The following is a 24,014-nucleotide window of genomic DNA, read 5'->3' on the forward strand; positions in this document are numbered from 1 at the left end:
GGAAGTGATCAGATTCTGTATACAATTTGAAGGTAATAAGGACAGAATTTGCTTATGTAATTTATGTGAGGTATGGAGAAGTTAAGGATGACTATCAAGGTTTTGAACCTCAAAGTGATTACATGATTAAGTTACCTAAATTTAACACTATTAATTAAAATTTATTTTCTATGGTAGAGAATTTTTGAATGACATTAAGAGTTTCTCATTTTCTTTCAATGGAAAATTTATAAAAACTACATTTAAGCATTTGTATTAATTTTTATTTATCTATTTTAATAGTTCTTGCCAGTAGCTTCAGTCCATATCGTGAAGGAAGATTTATAGAAAGGCGACTGCGATCCTCATCTGAAGGAACTGCAGGGAGTAGCAGAATGGTTTTGAAACCAAAAGATGGAAATGTAGAAGAAGTAAATAGTCTAAGAAAGCAAAGAGCAGGTTCATCATCTTCAAAAATGAACAGCATGGTAAGTATACATAAATACTTGCATTAATAAAATAATTATGTATGTGAACTGAGATATTGGTGCCTCTTGCAATATGAAAACAGATTGACAAAAAAAACAGACTAAAGAATAGATATTTCATATTTGAAGGGAAAATCGGTCTCCTTAGTTGATGTCTCAAGTTAGGCTACGTTTTCACTTGAGACTTTTTTTTTTTTTTAAAGATTTTATTTATTTATTCATGAGAGTCACAGAGAGAGAGGCATAGACACACGCAGGGGGAGAAGCAGGCTCCATGCAGGGAGCCCGATGTGGGACTCGATCCCAGGTCTCCAGGATCACACACCCTGGGCTGAAGGTGGTGCTAAATCGCTGAGCCACTGGGGCTGCCTTCGCTTGAGACTCTTATGTGTCATGACAGATACTATCACACCATGACGGTTGCCCTTAATTCCTATTATCCTTGCTTCCATAGAAAGTTTAATATTTTCTCTTTAGAAAGAAAAAGACCCTGAAATGCACAAGCTAAGAAAAAAAGCTGATCATGAGGATATCCTTCCATAACCATTATTTTACACCATCTTTCTCTACCCTCTAGCAACTCTAAAAAATGTCCATTTATAAACCACACTTAGGCTAGTACCATCCATTCATCCCTTGGTGGAACCTGCTCTGCCTGTCCTTTTATAGTTGCCTATCTACACAGGATGAGGAGCCTTTGGGGTCAAGAAAAAATACCCATCCAAAGCTTGACACATTCTAGGTAAACAAGATTCTGGATTCCTGGTCCACACTGCAGGAGCCTTCAGTTAAGGGTGAAGGTAGTGTGTGTATAGAGGAGTCAGGTCTGAGCTTGCACTTGGGGGCTTTGGTGTCTTAGAGGCATGTGCATGATGCTTTTTCACAGTGAGAGATAAAGCCAGGTTGGGAAGAGGTGAGGAGTGGACTGCAGCCCAGGAGGTCCAGAAAGGCTCAGGTCTCACAACTATTGGGGTGGGCTTGACTTTTGGAGTTCTCTTTGCTCACTTTCTCACAGATGTTTACTTTTTCAGCAATATTTTTGCCTCTTGGTACTTAACAGTGTTTCCTAAAAATGATCTATCTACCTGTCTACCTACGTACCTATCTTCCTATTCATGGATATGTGTGAAAAATGCTCAAAACTAAATTACTTGTATATTTTATGTCTATATATTTTAGATGATTTGATTTCAAATGAAAATAGGTCATCCAATTTTGACAATTGTATCGTGAAGAAGTATTAAATTACTGAGGCAGCACTGAGTGATAGCAGAACCATTGTGCTTGAAGTACTAGCAGTTAGGTCAGGTTTTGACAAATCTTAATCTTGGGCAAATCTGTAACTACAAAACAATAAATGATAGTAGGCTTTTTGTTTCCATTATACTAAAAACTGATTGTGTGTATATTTGTACATAGAGAAAAGTCCTGTTGCGTTTTGTTTGTTTGTTTTTGTTTTGTTTTGTTTTTTTGAGAGAGAGAGCGTACTTGTGCATGGGTGAGGTTAGGGGGGAGGTGGAGGGAGGGGCAGAGGGAGAGAGATCTTCTGCAGGCCCCATGCCCTGTGTGGAAGGCTCAATCTCATGACCCTGAGATCATGACTTGAGCCAAAATCAAGAGTCAGATGATCAACAAACTGAGCCACCCAGGTGGCCCATACTTGCTATTTTTAAGTGCAAGAATATGTTAAAAAAGATTTCCAGTTGGTGCAGCATTGAAAGTTATGGCTAATGACTTGTATGAAACATTTGTCTTCACAAAATTTTCATTTTTCCTTCATAGAGATGTATTTATATTAATAATTGTACACTAGGCATTAGATTTCCCCAAAGTTGGGCCTTTAACATATTCTTAATCATGTTTTTTATAATATATTTAAATAATTCTCACTGTTATATTACAAATTACTCTTCTTCCCAGATCCACTTTCAAGATTTAAAATAAAAATGTCAGAACAGAAAAAACCAACTTTGTTCTTTTATTTGAGGCTTTTTGTACAATTTTCAGTGTCCCTGTACCTGTGGTGCTATAGATCTTCCACTAGATGGCAGGGATACATCATTGCCATGGTTGAGGAAGGGCTATCATTGTAAGAACAGAAAGTTGGTTAAAATACTGTATGTGTTCATTGGATTTACAGGTCACACTTTTGAAATAAATACTGACACTTGAATTTCCATATGAAACCTACCAAACATTATTTTATGACTTCACTGTTTTCTTTTGGATTTCACAATGAATATCCTTTTAATTCACAGTGTAATCATGAATTCAAAATGCATAAAATACATTCTTTAATTCATAGCAAAATAAGGAACAAATGTTAGGACTCTTCAGTAATTTTAGTTACATGTGAAAAAATGACAAATACTTAAGAAATTATAGCTTTATGTGTGAACAGTGACACACATTTTCTATATTCTTCTAAAATAATTCAAATGTATTTAAGAAATTCATGTTCAGTTATTCTTTCCTTTTAGTGCAATAATAATAGTAATATGTATTTTTAATACTTATTTGGACCAAGGGACTGCTCTTAATGCTTCATATGTATTATCATATCCAGCCCTAAACTATTATACTATGAACCAAGTGATGCTGTTATTAATCCCATTTGTAAAAGAGGGCAATAAAGCATTGAGAGGATAAGCATCTTGCCTCAAAATACAGATAGTAGGTGGCAGAGATAGGATTTATTTTATTTTATTTTTTAAAAAGATTTTATTTATTTATTCATGAGAGACACAGAGAGAGAAGGCAGAGACACAGGCAGAGGGAGAAGCAGGCTCCATGCAGGGAGCCCGATGTGGGACTTGATCCCTGGTCATCAAGATCATGCCCTGGGCCAAAGGCAGGTGCTAAACTGCTGAGTCACCCAGGGATCCCCCAGGGAAAGGATTTAGATTTGGATTCTACCTTTGTTGTTGTTGTTGGTTTTTTTTCTGTCTAACTTCAAACCCTAGATGATTTGCGGAAAATGTAATAGATTTAAAATTATTTTTATTCTCTTTGCATTATTTCTGTGTAATGAAGTTAACACAGTTAATGCAGCCAAAACTTGCTGCAGGTGGAGGCTGCATCCTTCTGTAAGGGATACTTTTCAAAAAGAAACAAAATTAAAAAAAAAAAAAAGAAAATTTAGTGCTGGACTGAAAATGTGGTAGTATTTATTGATATGCTAATGAATGGTATCCACATCTTAACTGAAAGATATCTCATCTAGAAAGGAACTTTGGCACACAAAAAAAGATATTCATATTTAGAAGGAACCAAAGTATTTTGTCTAGTTCTTGGGGATTTAAGTTTACCTATAGAATATGGCTTTATTTATTAAGATGCTAAGGGTTTCTGAGTGACCAAGGGTATACTCTAATAAGTTAGATTCCAGTGTTTTCTGTATATTTGAATGGGGATATTTCAATTTGAAGGGAGAGGGGAGGATATATTAATAACTCTTGGCTTCAGTGGCTCAGAAGAAATTGGAGTTGGCTTAAATTATTACAGGAAACCAAAATATATCTGGAAAAAATTTGTTAAGCATTCACATTTATTATATATATTCAAGCTGCTTTAAAGATTTTCCTTCATTTTCCTCTATTGAGTTATTTCTTGATAAAATAACACAGTCCAAATATTTTAAAAAGATTTTCTTGAAATAGGCTTTCTTTTTAGAAACTTTCCCTTCAGAATGTGGTATATAAATGAATAAATTTAGGATTTGTCATGATTTCTCCAGCTGTTTACACAATGACATTTAACTCCATATATATTTGTAAGATCACCCTGCTCTAAAAAAATTTATTAATGTGAGGATATATTCATATGTAATGGACATTCATATGTAATGGACAATACAATGGCTCTGGCATTATTACAGAAAGGAAAGTGGCTGAGTATATGAATAAAGATAAGCTAGGATATGTGATAGCAAATAACCTGCAAATCTTAGTGACTTTTAAACATTTTTTTTAAAGTTTTTTTTTTAATTTTTATTTATTTATGATAGTCACACACAGAGAGAGAGAGAGAGAGAGGCAGAGACACAGGCAGAGGGAGAAGCAGGCTCCATGCACCAGGAGCCCGACGTGGGATTCGATCCCGGGTCTCCAGGATCGTGCCCTGGGCCAAAGGCAGGCGCTAAACCGCTGCGCCACCCAGGGATCCCCTTAGTGACTTTTTAAAAAAGATTTTATTTATTTATTCACGAGACACACACACACACACACACACACAGAGAGAGAGAGAGAGAGAGAGAGAGAGAGAGAGAGGCAGACATAGGCAGAGGGAAAAGCAGGCTCCATGCAGGAAGCCCGATGTGGGACTCGATCCTGGGACTCCAGGATCACGCCCTGAGCCAAAGGCTCAACTGCTGAGCCACCCAGGCATCCCTTAGTGACTTTTATAATACGGATTTATTTCTCACTCAGGTTATATGTTTGTTGTGGAAGATTCTGGGAGTTCTCTTTAATGTCTCATTCTGTGTCCAGGCTGTTCAGCCAGCTAACATTGCAAATATTGCCCTTTATCATGGCAAGAAAGAGATTTCTGGAGGTTCTCATTGCAGTAGTAAATGCTTTGACCTGTGAGAGACACATTTCACTTTCTCTCATAATTTATTGACTAGATCTAATCACTTGGCCCAAATTAGGCACAAAAGGCTCTAGGAAGTACAGTCTCTTCCTTGTGTCTGGAAGGTTTAGACTCAGACACATTTGGTGGACACTAATGACTATCATATTCTCAAAAAACTTAGTGTATCTCAGTTCTTTTAATTAACTGAGATTTCCTACTTGTCTTCTGCCTTCCTTTTAATGGACTGTTATTTATGCCTCACATTGAGCTGGTTGTGGTGATTGAGAAAGATTAAGACATCCTTGAAATTTCTCTTATTTTCAGTTTGGCATCCTGCTGCCTTTTTGTAGGAACTGTGAATGGGGTAGTAAAAACAAAAAACAAACAAAATAACCTCTAGTACTTCTTTGATGGAAGAATGGACCATATTTATTTTGAGGAAAAAAAAAGTTACTTGCAGATTATTAGCTTCTCATGTCATATTTAATTCTTGGCATGTTGAAATCCAGAATTTAGGTATTACTGACAATAGTTAAGTAGTCTAAGACTAATTAAACCCTATGCTAAGTAGCCAAGCACTTTGCTGTGCATTCACTTTCCTTTTGGGGCCTCCTGTTCTCTCCTTTATTACTTATTCTTTATTGATTCACTTATTTATCTAATTATTCACAGTTTCTTTAAATAAATATTTCTTGAGAACCTACCCTGAAGATACAAAGATGAAAAACACAGGCCTGGAAGATATTAGAGTTCTAGCTTGGGAGACATTAACATGATCTTGTCAATGTAACAGATTTAACAATTCTATTTTAAAATTCACAATGGGGGTGGTGTTTGATCCTGAATCACATTCAGGATGTGTGAATTCCTGTACATCTAATTTATTTTATTTTATTTTTTTTGTACACCTAATTTATATGGAGTCTAGCTTGCATATTTAATTGACATTATTAAATGTATAAACAACTTACATATTTTTCTAATTTCTACCACTGAGGCCTAGCTGAAGGAACTCTAAGAGGCAGTGGGGAAAAAAAAGGTACATTCATGTTCAAAGAATCCATTCAAAACACCCCACTTTTACCATCTACCAGGCAAATGAACTCACTGGCCTGTTGGTATATGTACTTTCACACTTATATTCTGTGGCATGGAGGTTGTTGGAGCTCAAAATTAAGAGCAAAGGAAGGATCATAATTAGAAGATCTAGTTCAATGAATGTTTCCTCCCAATTCTGAAATCCTAAATGAGACTTTCAAGTATGTAAAAAATGTTACTGGCTTTTAAGAGTTAAAATAATGATCTCAGCTTTTAGTTTAACTCATTGTCAATGGAATTAAAGATAATGGCAAACTACAAGGACATTTACTGAGAAAAGGGAGCCATTAATATTTGTAAGGAAATGGAGACCACAAATCATTCTTCTTAATCCTCATGCATTTTAAGAAGGAAAATCACAAGTATCACGCATTAAACATTGAATTACACTTGTTGATAACTAGTATATTAATTATAGATTAATACCCTAATGCCTTTATCGATTTTTCTAGTTACTAATGATACCTATCAATGTCTATTTTGTATCGCATATATGGTACCCACTATTTAGTTATTTGAATGAATAGGTTTCATTTTGCCTATTAAACCTCATTCATTTAAATGGAAGAAGTTTTGTACATATTAGCATTTCTTAGAGCATTTAGTATACTGCCTGGTATATAATAAATATGGGTGAATTAAAGATATAATTGTTGATTAGGTTGTGACATATGCTCATATAGATATGAATTAAAGCTTTTAGTACAATCATTGTATGTGGTGTGTTCATACACGTTTTTGATATTTTAATTTCTTTTACAAATATTCACCTGTTTTTATGATCACTGTTTGATACAGCTCTGATTTTTGATGCTAAGTCCCTAATCAAGATCATACCAATTATGACATTTTCCCAGTAGAAATGTAATTCATTTTAGGATTGTCAGCCTATGGAATAGTTTAATAGTTTTCAGGATCATATCAGTACCATAGTTATGGACAGGACATATAGGGAGGAAAATAAATAGTCAATTATTAGAAATAGTTTTTGGAGAACCTATTAAAAATACAAGTTCTTGGTCAAATATGTCTAAAGTGATATTTTAAAAACTCCCTTGCATATTTTATCAAGCCTGATTCATTTCATTTTTTGTAAACTTGCAGATTCAGAATTGCCTTTAAGAAAGCATAATTGGATAAAATATTCCATTCATTTTTTTCTATTTTTGAGGATGAGTCATTTTCATTTAGAAGCTGTCACAGTTTGTATGTTTGGTGCGCAGAATTATGAATAGCTTATTCATTGAGTTAACTGACTTAGTGACTTGAAGACCACTTTGAGTAAATAAAGTTGCAGTATCGTAATTATTACCACTGGTCTTTATGCAGTACACATGAGATGTGCCTAGCACTTAAGTTTTCCTTTGTGATTTTTTTCCTGAAAGTGTCTTGATCCATAAGGACCATTTTAACAAAATATCCCAAACTCAGTAGCTTATAAATGACAGAAGTTTATATCTTACAGGTCTGGAGGCTTGGAAATCCAAGATAAAGTTGCCAGAGTTGTTTCTGGATTATAACCAGCACCCTTTTAATGTGTCTCCCATAACAGAAGGGGCTAGGGAGCTGTCTGGAATCTCTTTTATACAGTCGATAATCCCATTCAGGAGGGCTCCACCCTTATTAAGCACCTCCCAGAGGCTCCATGTCCTAATACATGTCCTAATACCATCATTTCAGTATTTCAACATATGAGTTTTAGGAGAACCCAGACATTCAGAACACAACAATAAACAATAATGTTGTTAGCAGTATTGAATTATATATGTTTAAAACCTTTATTAAGAATAGTACATATTTCATTCTATTTCTATTTATCAAGAAAATGAGAAAAACAGTAGTAGAAGGCAATTAAAGATTTTTTTTCAGGGCAGCCCCAGTGGCGCAGCGGTTTAGCGCCGCCTGCAGCCCAGGGTGTGATCCTGGAGACTGGGGATCGAATCCCACATCAGGCTCCTTGTATGGAACCTGCTTCTCCCTCTGCCTGTTGTCTCTGCCTCTCTGTGTGTGTTTCTCATGAATAAATAAAAAAATCTTTATAAAAAAAATAAAGATTTTTTTCATTAACCATATAACATCTAGGATAACCATAAGATGGTTTATATCCCTTCTAAAAATAAAAAAAAAATTTGGAAAATAAAGTTAGTTTACCTTTTTATTCTTGAGGTTAGAATGCAAAAATAATAATTTTGTTTTTAATTGAATCAAATTATCTTAATTTTCTGTGAAATGAAAACTGTTTTATGCCTTATTTACGTAACCCCATGGGCTGGTATAGTTTTCATAGCCTGAGAGATAATATTTATTGATTCGGAATCCATGACAAATCTGTGACCATCTGAACAGCTGCACAATCAATTTGTAACACAGAATTGACCTTGAGTAAAATAACTCCTTTTTTCTGAGGAGATAGTCATTGGAATTTGAAGCTTTTACATTATTCTACTTAAACAATAAAGAAAAATTTATTTTTCCTAAGGTTATTATGTCATTTTGAAACATAACGTTAAACACATATTAATTTAAAAAATACATAAATTTTGACTTCCAAGTTCAAGAAATATACAATTATAGTAGACTTATGCCTAATATTAGGCTCTATGGCCAGTTTATATAAAAATATAAATATTTTAACATTGATACTTTTTTAAAGATAATTTAAAAATTGAGACAAACTTATATAATTATCTCAAGCCATCATATTTGCAATGTTAGGATTAAAAAGGTGTGAATTTCAAATGAGTTGTGCGTGCATACTTCACACTTTTGCTATGTGATGATGTCTTTGTTTAAATTTATCATTCCTAAATTAGAGTAGCTATCATTATTATCACTTTTATAATTTAATACAGTGATCATTTCACTTCATTGCTAAAAGTTTGCTCTAAAAATGTCTTTTTTGTTTGTCTTTTATTGTTCTTAGCTTGTTATATGCAACCTGAAACAATGTTTTTTTGGCTTTGTCTCTTAGGCTCTTGATTATATATATTTGTAATTACCTTATAAAGTTATGATTTTAATATCTAACTAGTTGTCTTTAGCACTACCCAGTGCTTTCTGTGTGTGCGCCAGTGAGAAACACAAAGAAATATTTGGTCAAGAGCGACTCACATGAATCAGAGCTTTAATTAGACATCAAGAGGCACAAATGTAGCAGGTAGAGATGTGAAATACCTTCCCAGCTCCCCATGTCCTTTCTTTACTTGATACACCCTGACTCAGATTGTTGGTTGAGATTTGAACTGGTTAATGTGTTCAATCACCTTATTTACATATTGGTACAAAACATCTCCATTTTTTTTTCTGACTATAGTCACTAAGCTGTACATTATATCTCCAGAACTTTTGTCTGATAACCTGAAGTTTTAACATTAGGCCACATGAAATATCTCCATTTCATCTTCAGTAGTGTAGCATACATGACCATTTTCCCTGGGCCATATCCCAGAAGTTTCTGTATTACAGTTTTATTTTTCTTAAGCAACCCTAGATAATTAGATACATTATGTTAAAAGCAGTACATAGATGAGCTCTCTTACTAGTGAAAACCAATTAGTCTGCCAGTTTGTTTTCTAGGAGGTATTTCGTTAGTATGTTTACAATGAGATTACACCAGGTCACCTGCCTTCTTACTTTCCAGAAAGTATACTCCATTTCCCTCATAACAGGGAAAGTAGATCACAGACCAGCTGCTTAACTCAGGCACGGACTATAAACTTTAAATGCTCTCCTCAAATTATCCATCCTGTCCTTGACACTCACTCCCAAAACGTTTGTGTTTTTACTCATCAGTCCTTTCATTTCCTCTGGTCTTAGATAACTTTCTGTGTGTGCATTCTTTCAAAGCAATCTTTTCTACTAGTCCTCTTGATTTTTACCTCTGACCTGCTATGTAACAGCATTTGATCAGTATGGTTCTTTTGTTTTATCTTCGGTTTCCTCTCCATCTCTTCATTACTGTCAGTTTACAGTACCACCAAGCTTCCATCGTTGAGAAAAACAAGTAAAAAATATTTTTTTTCTTTGCCTGCTTGATACTAAAGTTCTCCATCGTGTTCCTTTTTTTCCCTACAAAGCAACAAGTTCTGAAAGAATAGCCTTTTCTTGTGATACTAATTTTCTCACTGTCCATAAACTCCTCAATTTCATAATTTCAGTTCCTGTAATATACAGGATATTTTTCAACATTGCCACTGTTGACAGATTGTCCTTTAGTTCTTTGGTGGTGGTGGGTGTCTTGTGCATTGTATGTTTAATATTATCCTTGACCCTACCCATTACATGCCAGTAGAACCCTCAAAGTTTTGAAAACTGAAGATATCTCCAGGCATTGCCAAATATGCCATTGCAGGCAAAAATTGCCCTTGGTTGAGTACTGCTCTGAAGTCATAAGTGACTTTACCAATTTTCATATTCCCTTTTTTTTTTGATCTTCACCTTTTATAACTTCTCTTCAGTTTCTAACACTGTTGAGGACTTCATTTGTATACTTATCACTTCTTTTCACAGGGTTAACTCTCCTCTCATTCTTATTCTCCTCCTTTTCTCCTTACAGAATCCTTAATGGGTATCTTCTTATATACATTGTAAACACAGCTATTTACTTGCATTTGGTCCATGTCACTCATGCCTTTATTCTTCACCTGTCCTATCTGAAAACTTAAGAGATAGATGAAGTCATTTGTGGATTCCACATAAAAGGCTGGGAATCTCTATTATATCAGAAATATGACAAAATCAATAAACATTGAAGAACATAATATATTGGAGTTATGGAAATAGAGTGAGGGCTTATGAAAGATCTGTTTGCATAAGGGGAATAGCAAAAACTTCAAGGACTGAAGCTTTAGAGTGGAAATAGGGAAATATGCAGTGACTTGACATTTGCCCTAACAGTTAATGGATCCTCTTTCTTTGTTTTCTGCCATTTATATTGCTATACTGTTTTTATGCACATATGTGTCAGCCTCCTTTTAAGATATTTTAATAATTCTCAATCTCCTCTTCTGGAGAAGCAGCAATTACATCACTTAAGATAGGACCTCCTCATTAGTCAGTGTAATATACTGCAATAATAAATTTGACCTTCATGGCTACTACCCAACATTATACTTTTTTGTTTTTCATAGTTTTGAAAAGTTTTTATTTTAATTCCAGTTAATTAACATACAGTGTTATATTCGTTTCAGGTTTACAATATAGAGGTTCAGCAATTCCATACATCCAGTGCTTGTCTTGACAAGTGCAGTCCTTAATCTCTATCACCTCTTTAACTTAGAGTCCTACCTCCTTTCCCTCTGGTAACCATCAGTTCTATATAATTAAGGACCTGTTTCTTGATTTCTCTCCCTCTCTCTTTTTTTCCTTTTGTTCATTTGTTTTGTTTCTTAAATTCCACACATGAGTGAAATCATATGATATTTGTCTTTCTTTGACTTATTTCGCTTAGCATTACTTACTCTCTAGCTCTATCCATGTTGTTGCAAATGGCAATATTTCATTCTTTTTAATGGCTGAATAATATTCCTGTGTGTGTACGTATGTGTATCTCACATCTTCTTTACCCATCCATTGATCAATGGACATTTGAGCTGTTTCCATATTTTGGCAATTAAATAATGTTGCTATAAATATTGAGATGCATGTATCTCTTTGAGTTAATGTTTTTGTATATTTGGGGTAAGCTGTTTACTCCAGTAGTACAATTGCTGGATCATAGGGTAGTTCTATTTTAACTTTTTGAGGAACCTCAAAAAAGTGCACAAGGGTTCCTTTTTCCCCACATCCTCATCAACACCTCTTATATTCTGTGTTGTTGATTTTAGCCATTCTGACAGGTGTGCGGTGATATTTTATTGTAGTTTTGATTTACATTTCCCTGATAGTAAGTGATAATGTGTCTGTTCATGTGTCTATTGGCCACATGCATGTTTTCGTTGGACAAATGTCTGTTCATGTATACTGACCATTTTTTACTTGGATTACTTGTTTGTTGGGCGTTGAGTTTTATATGTTCTTTTTATATATTGGATACTAATCCTTTGTTGGATATATCATTTGCAGATATCTTCTCTCATTCCATTGGTTGCCTTTTGGTTTTGTTGATTGTTTCCTTCACTGTACAGAATTTTTTTTTTTTTATTTTGATGTGGTCCTAATAGTTTGCTTTTGCTTTTGTTTTCCTTGCCTCAAGAGACATACCTAGAAAAATGTTGCTACAACCGGTATCAAAGAGGTTTCTATGTTCTTTTCTAGGACTTTTTTTTAACTATAAATTTATTTTTTATTGGTGTTCAATTTGCCAACATACAGAATAACACCTAGTGCTCATCCCGTCAAGTGCCCCTCTCAGTGCCCGTCACCCATTCACCCCCACCCTCCACCCTCCTCCCCTTCTACCACCCCTAGTTCATTTCCCAAAGTTAGGAGTCTTCATGTTCTGTCTCCTTTCTGATATTTCCTACCCATTTCTTCTCCCTTCCCTTCTATTCCCTTTCACTATTATTTATATTCCTCCAAATGAATGAGACCATATGTTTGTCCTTCTCTGATTGACTTATTTCACTCAGCATAATCCCCTCCAGTTCCACCCACGTTGAAGCAAATGGTGGGTATTTGTCATTTCTGATGGCTGAGTAATATCCCATGGTATACATAAACCACATCTTCTTTATCCATTCATCTTTCGATGGACACCGAGGCTCCTTCCACAGTTTGGCTATTGTGGACATTGCTGCTAGAAACATCGGGGTGCAGGTGTCCCGACGTTTCATTGCATCTGAGTCTTTGGGGTAAATCCCCAACAGTGCAATTGCTGGGTCGTAGGGCAGGTCTATTTTTAACTCTTTGAGGAACCTCCACACAGTTTTCCAGAGTGGCTGCACCAGTTCACATTCCCACCAACAGTGCATGAGGGTTCCCTTTTCTCCACATCCTCTCCAATATTTGTTGTTTCCTGCCTTGTTAATTTTCCCCATTCTCACTGATGTGAGGTGGTATCTCATTGTGGTTTTGATTTGTATTTCCCTGATGGCAAGTGATGCAGAGCATTTTCTCATGTGCGTGTTGGCCATGTCTATGTCTTCCTATGTGAGATTTCTGTTCATGTCTTTTGCCCATTTCATGATTGGATTGTATGTTTCTTTGGTGTTGAGTTTAATAAGTTCTTTATAGATCTTGGATACTAGCCCTTTATCTGATCTGTCATTTGCAAATATCTTCTCCCATTCTGTAGGTTGTCATTTAGTTTTGTTGACTGTATCCTTTGCTGTGGAAAAGCTTCTTATCTTGATGAAGTCCCAATAGTTTATTTTTGCTTTTGTTTCATTTGCCTTCATGGATGTATCTTGCAAGAAGTTACTGTGAATGAGTTCAAAAAGGGTGTTGCCTGTGTTCTATTCTAGGATTTTGATGGAATCTTGTCTCATATTTAGATCTTTCATCCATTATGAATTTATCTTTGTGTATGGTGCAAGAGAGTGGTCTACTTTCATTCTTCTGCATGTGGATGTCCAATTTTCCCAGCACCATTTTTGAAGAGACTGTCTTTCCTCCAGTGGATAGTCTTTCCTCCTTTATCGAATATTAGTTGATCATAAAGTTCAGGGTCCACTTCTGGGTTCTCTATTCTGTTCCATTGATCTATGTGTCTGTTTTTGTGCCAGTACCACACTGTCTTGATGACCACAGCTTTGTAGTACAACCTGAAATCTGGCATTGTGATGCCCCCAGCTATGGTTTTGTTTTTTAAAATTCCCCCTGGCTATTCGGGGTCTTTTCTGATTCCATACAACTCTTAAAATAATTTGTTCTAACTCTCTGAAGACAGTCAATGGTATTTTGATAGGGATTGCATTAAACATATAAATTTCCCTGGGTAACATTGACATTTTCACAATATTAATTTTGCCAATCCATGAGCATGGAATATTTTTCCATCTCTTTGTGTCTTCCTCAATTTCTTTCAGAAGTGTTCTATAGTTTTTAGGGTATAGATCCTTTACGTCTTTGGTTAGGTTTATTCCTAGGTATCTTAAGCTTTTGGGTGCAATTGTAAATGGGACTGACTCCTTAATTTCACTTTCTTCAGTCTCCTTGTTAGTGTATAGAAATGCCACTGACTTCTGGGCATTGATTTTGTATCCTGCCATGCTACCAAATTGCTGTATGAGTTCTAGCAATCTTGGTGTGGAGGCTTTTGGGTTTTCTAGGTAGAGTATCATGTCATCGGCGAAGAGGGAGAGTTTGTTTTCTTCTTTGCCAATTTGAATGCCTTTAATGTCTTTTTGTTCTCTGATTGCTGAGTCTAGGACTTCCAGTACTATGTTGAATAGCAGTGGTGAGAGTAGACACCCCTGTCTTGTTCCTGATCTTAGGGGAAAGGCTCCCAGTGCTTCCCCATTGAGAATTATATTTGCTGTGGGCTTTTCGTAGATGGCTTTTAAGATGTTGAGGAATGTTCCCTCTATCCCTACACTCTGAAGAGTTTTGATCAGGAATGGATGCTGTATTTTGTCAAATGCTTTCTCTGCATCTAATGAGAGGATCATATGGTTCTTGGTTTTTCTCTTGCTGATATGATGAATCACATTGATTGTTTTACAAGTGTTGAACCAGCCTTGTGTCCCGGGAATAAATCCTACTTTGTCATGGTGAATAATTTTCTTAATGTATTGTTGTATCCTATTGGCTAATATCTTTTTAAGAATTTGCATCCAAAAAACAAAAAGAAAAAGGATTTTTGCATCCATGTTCAACAGGGATACTGGTCTATAATTCTCCTTTTGGTGGGGTCTTTGTCTCGTTTTGGAATTAAGGTGATGCTGGCCTCATAGAATAAATTTGGAAGTACTCCATTTCTTTCTATCTTTCCAAACAGCTTTAGTCGAATAGATATGGTTTCTTCTTTAAACGTTTGATAGAATTCCCCAGGGAAGCCATCTATCTGGCCCTGGAATTTTGTGACTTGGGAGGTTTTTGATGACTGCTTCAATTTCCTCCCTGGTTATTGGCCTGTTCAGGTTTTATATTTCTTCCTACTCCAGTTTTGGTAATTTGTGGCCTCCAGAAATGCTTCCATTTCTACTAGATTGCCTAATTTATTGGCGTATAGCTGTTAATAATAGTTTTTAAAATCGTTTGTATTTCCTTGGTGTTGGTAGTGATCTCTCCTTTTTCATTCATGGTTTTATTAATTTGAGTCTTCTCTCTCTTCTTTTTAATAAGGCTGGCTAATGGTTTATCTATCTTATTAATTATTTCAAAGAACCAACTCCTGGTTTTATTGATCTGTTCTACAGTTCTTCTGGTCTCGATTTCGTTGAGTTCTGCTCGAATCTTTATTAACTCTCTTCCTCTGCTGAGTGTAGGATCTATTTACTGTTTTTTCTCTAGCACCTTTAGGTGTAAGGTTAGATTTATATTTGAGTTGTTTCCAGTTTCTGGATGGATGCTTGTATTGCGATGTATTTCCCCCTCAGGACTGCTTCTGTTGTATCTCAAAGATTTTGAATGGTTGTATCTTCATTCTCATTAGTTTCCATGAATCTTTTTAATTCTTCCTTAATTTCCTGGGTGAACCTTTCATCTTTTAGCAGGATGGTCCTTAACCTCCATGTGTTTGAGGTCCTCCCAAACTTCTTGTTGTGATTTAGTTCTAATTTCAAGGCATTATGGTCTGAGAATATGCAGGGGACAATCTCAATTTTGGTATCAGTTCAGACCTGATTTGTGACCCAGTATGTGGTCTATTCTGGAGAAAGTTCCAAGTGCACTTGAGAAGAATGTGTGAGTTTGGATGTAAAGTTCTGTAGATATCTGTGAAATCCATCTGGTTCAGTGTAGCATGTAAAGCTCTCGTTTCTTTGGAGATGTGTTTAGAAGACCTATCGAGTGTAGAAAGTGCTAGATTGAAGTCACCAAGTAGAAGTGTATTATTATCTAAGTATGTCTTAACTTTGGTTATTAATTGATCTATTTGGCAGCTCCCACATTTGGAGCATATATATTGATGATTGTTAAGTCCTCTTGTTGGATAGATCCTTTAATTAATTAATTTATTTTTAAATTTTTAAATTTATTTATGATAGCCACAGAGAGAGAGAGAGAGAGAGAGAGAGAGGCAGAGACATAGGCAGAGGGAGAAGCAGGCTCCATGCACCGGGAGTCCGACGTGGGACTCGATCCTGGGTCTCCAGGATTGCGCCCTGGGCCAAAGGCAGGCGCCAAACCGCTGCGCCACCCAGGGATCCCTGGATAGATCCTTTAAGTATGGTATAGTATTCCTCTTCATCTCTCACTACAGTCTTCGGGGGTAAATTTTAGTTTATCTGATATAAGGATGGCTTACCCCTCCTTTCTTTTGAGGACCATTTGAATGGTAAATGGTTCTCCAACCTTCTGTTTTCAGGTTGTAGGTGTCCTTCTGTCTAAAATGAGTCTCTTGTAGACAGCAAATAGATGGGTCCTGCTTTTTTATCCATTCTGACACCCTGAGCCTTTTGATGGGGTCATTATTAAGCCCATTCACGTTCAGAGTTACTATTGAAAGATGTGTGTTTAGTGTCATCATGATATCTATTCAGTCCCTGTTTTTGTGCATTGTTCCATTGGACTTCTTCTTTAAGGGGAATTTTGAGAGTCCCCCTTAAAATTTCTTGGAGAGCTGGTTTGGAGGTCACATATTCTTTCAGTTCCTGCCTGTCTTGGAAACTCTTTATCTCTCCTTCCATTCTGAATGAGAGCCTTGCTGGATAAAGTATTCTTGGTTGCATGTTTTTCTCATTTAGGACCCTGAATATATCCTGCCAGCCCTTTCTGGCCTGTCTGGTCTCTGTGGAGAGGTCTGCTGTTACCCTAATACTTCTCCTCATAAAAGTCAGGGATTTCTTGTCTCTTGCTGCTTTAAGGATCTTCTTATCTTTGGAATTTGCAAGCTTAACTATTAAATGTCGAGGAGTTGAACGGTTTTTATTGATTTTTAGGGGGGGATCTCTCTATTTCCTGGATCTGAATGCCTGTTTCCCTTCCCAGATTCGGAAAGTTTTCAGCTAGGATTTGTTCAAATACATATTCTGGACCTCTGTCCCTTTCTGCGCCCTTGGGAACCCCAATTAAACGTAGGTTTTTCTTCCTTAGGCTGTGATTTATTTCCCTTAATCTATCCTCATGGTCTTTTAATTGTTTATTCGTTTTTTCCTCATTTTCTCTCTTTGACATCAACTTGTCTTTTTTGTCACTCACTCGTTCTTCCACCTTGTTAACCCTCGTCGTTAGGACTTCTAGTTTGGATTGCATCTCATTCAATTGATTTTTAATTTCTGCCTGATTAGATCTAAATTCTGCAGTCATGAAGTCTCTTGAGTCCTTTATGCTGTTTTCTAGAGCCACCAGTAGCTTTATAATAGTGCTTCTGAATTGGGTTTCTGATATTGAATTGTAATCCAGATTTTGTAACTCTGTGGGAGAGAGGACTGTTTCTGATTCTTTCTTTTGAGGTGAAGTTTTCCTTCTAGTCATTTTGCTCAGTGCAGAGTGGTCAAAACAAGTTGTATTGGGAAAAGGAGAAAAAGAGCGGAGAGAAAGAAGGAAAGAATAGAGAAAAAGAAAAAAAAAGGAAGAAAAAAAGAGAGAAGAAAAAGAGAAAAAGAAAGAAAGGAAAAAAAGGGTGGGGGAAGCAAACAGAAATCAAAAAGAAAAAAAAAAGACACGGGGGAGTATCCTCTGATTCTGTATACTGTAAGTCCCTTGACTTGCCCTGGAACTTTCCAGTGCTGCTTGGTCAATAATTTGTTTTTCCCCTGTCGGTCCAACTGGTCTTCTGGGGAAGGGGCCTGCTGTGCTGATTTTCAGGTGTTAGCACTTGGGGGAGCTGCTCTGCCCCCTGCCTGGTGCAGGGCTCAGTGGGGGTTGTTTACCCCGTGAGGCCCCAGGAGGAACAACCGCAGTGGCGGGGCCAGCTCTGCAGCCCTGGAGTCAGCCCCCGCAGTAGCTCCGGGGCTCTCCGTCTGCAGGGCCTGGAGGCTCCGGGGCGGGGCCGCTGATCTCTCAGCTCGGGACAGGAGCGTCCTCGCTGTCCTGGGCCCTCCCAGCCTCTGCCTGTCCTGGGGGAGGCCGGATCCTGGGCTGTGTCCCGGCGCCCTGTGCTCCGGGGCCTGCGCTGTTGGATTCGCTCCCGCCCCGCAGCCCCCTCCGCGGAGCCGCCCCCGAGCCCCTCCGAGCTGCTCCGGGTCCCGCCGAGTGCTGCAGCCCTTAGGGAGCTCGGCGCACTCTCCCGGGGCGCAGGTGCCTGTTAGTGTCCCCGGGAGCCCGAGGGCATCCCCGCCCTCCTGGGTCCTGCTCTAACTCCCTGCGAGCCCCTTTCCGCCCGGGAAGGTTGGTGCAGCTCCTGCTCCTCCGGGCCGGGGCTCTCCTGTCCTGGGGTCACTTGCCCCGGCCTCAGCCCGGCTCCTCGCGGGGCCCCTCCCCCTTGGAGGCCTTTTGTGTCTTTATTCCTTTTTCCCCCTCTCCTACCTGGATAGAAGCGCGAACTCTTCTCACTGTAGCGTTCCAGCTGGTCTCTCTTTAAATCTCAGGCCGAATTCGTAGATTTTCAGGATGATTTGAAGGTTATCTAGGTAATTTGGTGGGGACAGGTGACTTGGGGACCCTACTCTTCCACCATGTTGCCCCTCCTCTCCCCTCTTTTCTAGGATTTTGATGGTTTCCTGCCTCACATTTAGGTCTTTCATCCATTTTGAATTTATTTTTGTGTATGGTGTAAGACAGTGGTCCAGTTTCATTTCTTTGTATGTTGCTGTCCAGTTTTCCTAACACCATTTGTTGAAGAGACTGTCCTTTTCCTATTAGATACTCTTTCCTGCTTTGTCATAGTTTAATTGACCATAGAGTTGTGGGTTTATATCTGTTTTTTTTTTTTTTTTTTTGTTGTTGTTGTTCTGTTCCATTGAGTTATGTGCCTATTTTTGTGCTAGTATAATGCTGTTTTGATTACTACAGCTTTATAATATAACTTGAGTCTGGGATTGTGATGCTTTCAACTTTTCTTTTTCAATTGTGCTTTGGCTATTTGGGGTCTTTTGTGGATCTATACAAATTTTAGGATTATTTGTCTTAGTTCTTTGAAAAAATGCTGTTGGTATTTTGATATAGATTGCTTTAAATATATAGATGGCTTTGGGTAGAAATTTTAACAATATTTGTTTTCCCAATCTATGAGCATGGAATGCCTTTCCATTTTTTTATGTTGTCTTCATTTTCTTTCACCAGTGTATTATCGTTTTCAGTACAGGTCTTTTACCTCTTTTGTTAGGTTTATTCCTAGGTAGCTGATTATTTTTGGTACAATTGTAAATGAGAATGTTTTCTAATTTCTTCTCTTTCATTATTGATGTTTCGAAATGCAACAGGTTTCTAAACATTGATTTTGTATCTTGTGACTTTTCTGAATTTATCAGTTCTAGCAGCTTTTTGGTGGATTCTTTTGGGTTTTCTACATAATAGTATCATGTTTTCCATATGAGAGCAGCTTAAATTGAGCAAAAGACAGACAGTGACAAAAGTTGTGGGCATTATGCCAGCAGCATGTATTTGATCCTCAAGAAACTTGGCAACCATCAGAGAATCATACATTGCCCACCTCTGTCCTACTCTGTGGCCTTTGCAACTGCTCCTTCTGTTTTTTATCTTTCAGAGCTTCCTGTGGATTGTGCCTCAGGCTAGTTCTGGTCCAAGAGAAATTTATGGTGTCACAGTGTATGTGTGCCAGGGAGAGTGAGGAATATTAAGCACTTTAGAACGGAAGAAAATCTATAAAATATCTTTATAGATTTACTAAAAATATAAAAAGGTAATAATTCTTAAATATGTAGTAAATTAATAAACAACTTTATATTTTCACACTTCTTTTTCCCCCAAACATGTTTTGTGCCTTCTAATCTTTAATACAAGAATATGCATTTTTTTGTTTGTGAACTTTGTCTAGAATAAAATACATTGCTTAAAAATCAAAGGCAAACTATTTCTCCTAACATACAAATATGATCAAAATAAACAAATTTACAAAATATGACTTATTTTATGTCATACATGATTTTAACTTTTTAAGCAAATAGGGTGTGATGAAAAGAAGTGTGATTTGAAAGAATGTACCAAATTGTAGTCATTTCCTTCTCTTGATAGTAATACTTTCTACCTCATAGAGTTAAAAGATCAGATAATATATGTGAATAGTTTCTGTAAATTTCAAAATGCTATATCAGTGTGAATGGTGCTGAATTTTTATTAGTAACAAGGATCAAGCCAGAAACTAAGATAAAAATAATATTGCATTTTAAAGTGGTCATTTAGAAAGAAAAGATATTTTGTTTATTTTTTATTTATTTATGTTTTTCTAGAAAAAAATATTTTAAAAGCCAAACTCACATTTAAAATATATCTTACCATGATAGTAGGTTGAGTTGGCTCTTGCAAGCCACAGCAAAAACAGCCCTTAAAAAGTTCTTTATGAAAAAAAATAAAAAGAAAAAAAAAGAAATTCTTTATGTGTTAATGCTTTATTAGAATATTTTATTTACCTGGTTTCCCATTTGGTTAGTTTATGAAATGAATACATTTTTCAAAATCAATTTATATTGCTTAGAAAAAATAATAGGGAAGTACATTTAAGATTTGCATATTTTACTATATTTATGTTACACTTTAATTAGAAAGTTTACTTGACCTAGTTATTTCTTGATTATGAAGTTAAGAAAAAAGCATCTGCCCCTAAGATGCTTTCTTGACTATTTACAAATAAATTTTATTTTGCATCCCTTGTTTTCATCAAAAAACAAGTTTAACTACTGTGAACATCATATATAATTCAGGACACTTATATAACCATCATAATCTGATAAATTACTACTTTAAAAGTATCTTCTGTGAAATTGCAAGATGTTATTCAAAATGGTAATAGGCAATGACATCAAAGACAAAATTACGTTGAAAAAGTGTAGAGTACCTTTAAATAAGGTACTTTAAAACAAATTTTGAACTATAGTGTATTTAGTAATAGTACTTGCTGTCCTAATTTAAGATTTCTAAACTTTTGTGAGAGAAAACTTTGTAATGCACTGAAGTTTTTGCTCTTGTCTTTCTTATTTCTTTCTTCATTCTTTTGAAAGAATACACCCATCAATAGGGTTTTTAGCTTGAATATTTAGACTATATGGATTTGAATGGTAGGCAAGCAGCTGTCAGATAATTCATATCATGTATTAGGAACTAGTTGGGGTGAGACAGTATATCTCAGCATGCTGTTCCCTTCAGTAGATTTATGTTCCAAAGAAATGCAGATACATTAATATAAATAGTGATTTTCAATGAAAAGAAATTCAACCACCTAGCTATGGTTCATGAATCACAGTGATTCTCTTTCTTTTATTTTTTAATAATAATAACAGCATATAGAAACTATCACTGAGCCAAGTGGGTATAAGAGTACACTGAACTTAAAGATTTAACTTGACCCAGCAGTCCACTGGAAGTTGCTATAGCTGAGAAAAAAGAACTGAAGCAGAGATGCTGGGTTTACATTTAGAAAAAGAGAAAGGAACTACTAATGCATGCTTTTTTCCAATAGCATTCATCTCTCTAGGAAGTCCTGCATAACAAAAGGAAGTTGGGACACCATTAACTTTTATGAAGTGATACTATGATTTCTTGAAGGGAACTTACTGTTACACAGTTGGAAGCCTGTAAGGTCTGTTAACTTAAGAAGTTCAAAGACAAACCTCTGTTGTTCAGTATATAGTTTTGTTTTCTGTGTTTTGATTCAGTGCAGTGGGGTTGAACATAAAAGTGCTAAAATATCCAGCTTTTCATGATTTTCTCCCAGTTGTTGGAAGTAGACCACTAGGTAATTTTAAAGAAATCAGAACACTTGATCCATACAAATGATTTTTAAAGAAAGTGGTTTTTGTTCTTATAAAAGAACAACATAGAATAAAGTGACTTGCCAATTTTGACCCCGTGGCTTTTCTAAAAATTCCTATATTTATGTAAAATAATAATTTTTCAAGATAAAATAGCAAATTATTCTGGTTCAATAAGCAAGTCTTATTTCAGTAAAGCAATTGGCAAAACCTGCATTAAGAATATTAAAAAGAAATACTTTAGCAAAAAAACCAAAGCAGGAATGCATAATAAAATCACAGAATTGCTTGGCATATAGCAGCCAAAACTGAAGAAAAAAATCAGAAGATAATTCTGTTAAATGGACTTAATTGTCCAGCAATATGAATTCTCACTTGAGCTCAGTGTTATCTAGGTGTCCAGGACAAGTGTTAGGTACTGTTTGAAAGGGATGAGGATGTTGTGATAAGCAGAAAGAGGAGGTCTCTTTATTTATGGTGGCTGAATTATATGATATTTAAAAAAAAGAAAGTATTGCTTTTAAAAAAATCTAGATTTTCTGTAAGGGTCATGGAATTCTTACATTTTAAAAATATGGGTCCCTTTTTTGCAAGGACAGCTAACTAGAATAGAAAAGAAATTACTGATTGTGGAATCTGACTATTACAGATCTAAGTAATGTATCAATGAACAGTCCACTAACAACTCTGAAAAATAGAAATGAAGTTGTATAATTGGCTTTTAATTATTGGTGAGATAGCACAAAGAGTCAAGTAAAATGAAACCAAATTATGGTGCAATGAAGAAGTAAATAAAATTCAGCTTTAAATATGTTCATATATTCCTTCATTCATGTATTTAATAATTGATGTTTATGTAATTGATTTTGTAAACTCTGGAGATTCTGTTAAAATATCAGGGTCTAGGTCCCTAGAGCTCTTAGATAAAACAAAGTGAAATAGACAAAAAAATAAATTAGTAGATTAGGATAGTGGCACAAATGAGACAGATAAGTTCTTGAGTGTTCACAAAATGTTTCATAGGGTAGATAGTGGCTTTAAAAATTAGTTGGTATAAAAGTATAATTTTTTAAAAATTAAAAATATTACTTTAAACAGATGTCAAAGATTTATTCAAATTAAATTGTGAAGGAACCAGTGAAAATTAGAGCTGTCCAAACAGTATTTGAGCAACAGGTTATTTATAGGAAGTTTAATAAAGAAATACTAAAATAAGATAGTGTGATTATAAATCTGATTAATGTCTTACAGTGCGATAAACTTATATTTGAGATTATCTTTTTTACAAAAACATATCTCTTTTGGGCACAAACTGTTCATATTAGATGTAACTTCACAGAGTCTATGCCCATGATTAACAGCAAGTAACAAAATCAAAAGCAGGATAGTCCCCTTGAGAATTATTTAATCCTCCAATATGACATTGACAAGACATACAGTCATGTGCTTTGCCTTATTCCTAATATTTGGATATTTTTTCTTTGTTCCCTTAAATCTCAAATATTTTCCAAAGAGTATTGTAGCATTAATATTTTATGCTATCATATTACAAACATATTAGTATATGTTTATAATTACTGTATGTTTATGTATATAGGTTATTGACCTCAGAAAAAAGGCTGTTCCTGTTTTTTATTATGGACTTATTATTTAAATTTTTACAGTAGGAGATGTTAATTACTTGTGTGTGCCTTCTTGAGCTTACAGTACAGAGTAACTGCTATCTAGAAATGTAGGACTAGATCTTTTAAAGCTGTAGTGCTTGCTCCAATCCTGCCTCTCCATTATTTTATTTTATTTTTAAATTTTTTTCTTTTTTTTCTGCCTCTCCATTAGATTTCACTTGTGGTAACTATAAATTTGGTGAATTCCTTTCTTCTGAGGTCTCCAAAATTTGTTAAGGTCCCTGTCTTTCCAGAAGGTAATTATATTTAAGAGTATAGTTCTTTCCGTAAGACTGAGACTA

The 24,014-nt window shown here is 35.8% G+C and overlaps 1 protein-coding gene across 5 annotated transcripts in view; it reads left to right on the forward strand.

Annotated features, from left to right (window-relative positions):
• The window catches only part of CCSER1 (coiled-coil serine rich protein 1), an 880,050-nt gene that overhangs the window by 171,965 nt on the left and 684,071 nt on the right, over positions 1 to 24,014 (forward strand). For all 5 annotated transcript variants that reach the window (XM_041759585.1, XM_041759583.1, XM_041759581.1 and 2 more), the window contains one exon: positions 283 to 467. In XM_041759585.1, the coding sequence (XP_041615519.1) occupies positions 283 to 467 (185 nt within the window). The remainder of the gene's footprint in view (positions 1 to 282; positions 468 to 24,014) is intronic.

This window comes from Vulpes lagopus, chromosome 6 (genome assembly GCF_018345385.1).
Source record: "Vulpes lagopus strain Blue_001 chromosome 6, ASM1834538v1, whole genome shotgun sequence".
Lineage (NCBI taxonomy): Eukaryota > Metazoa > Chordata > Mammalia > Carnivora > Canidae > Vulpes > Vulpes lagopus.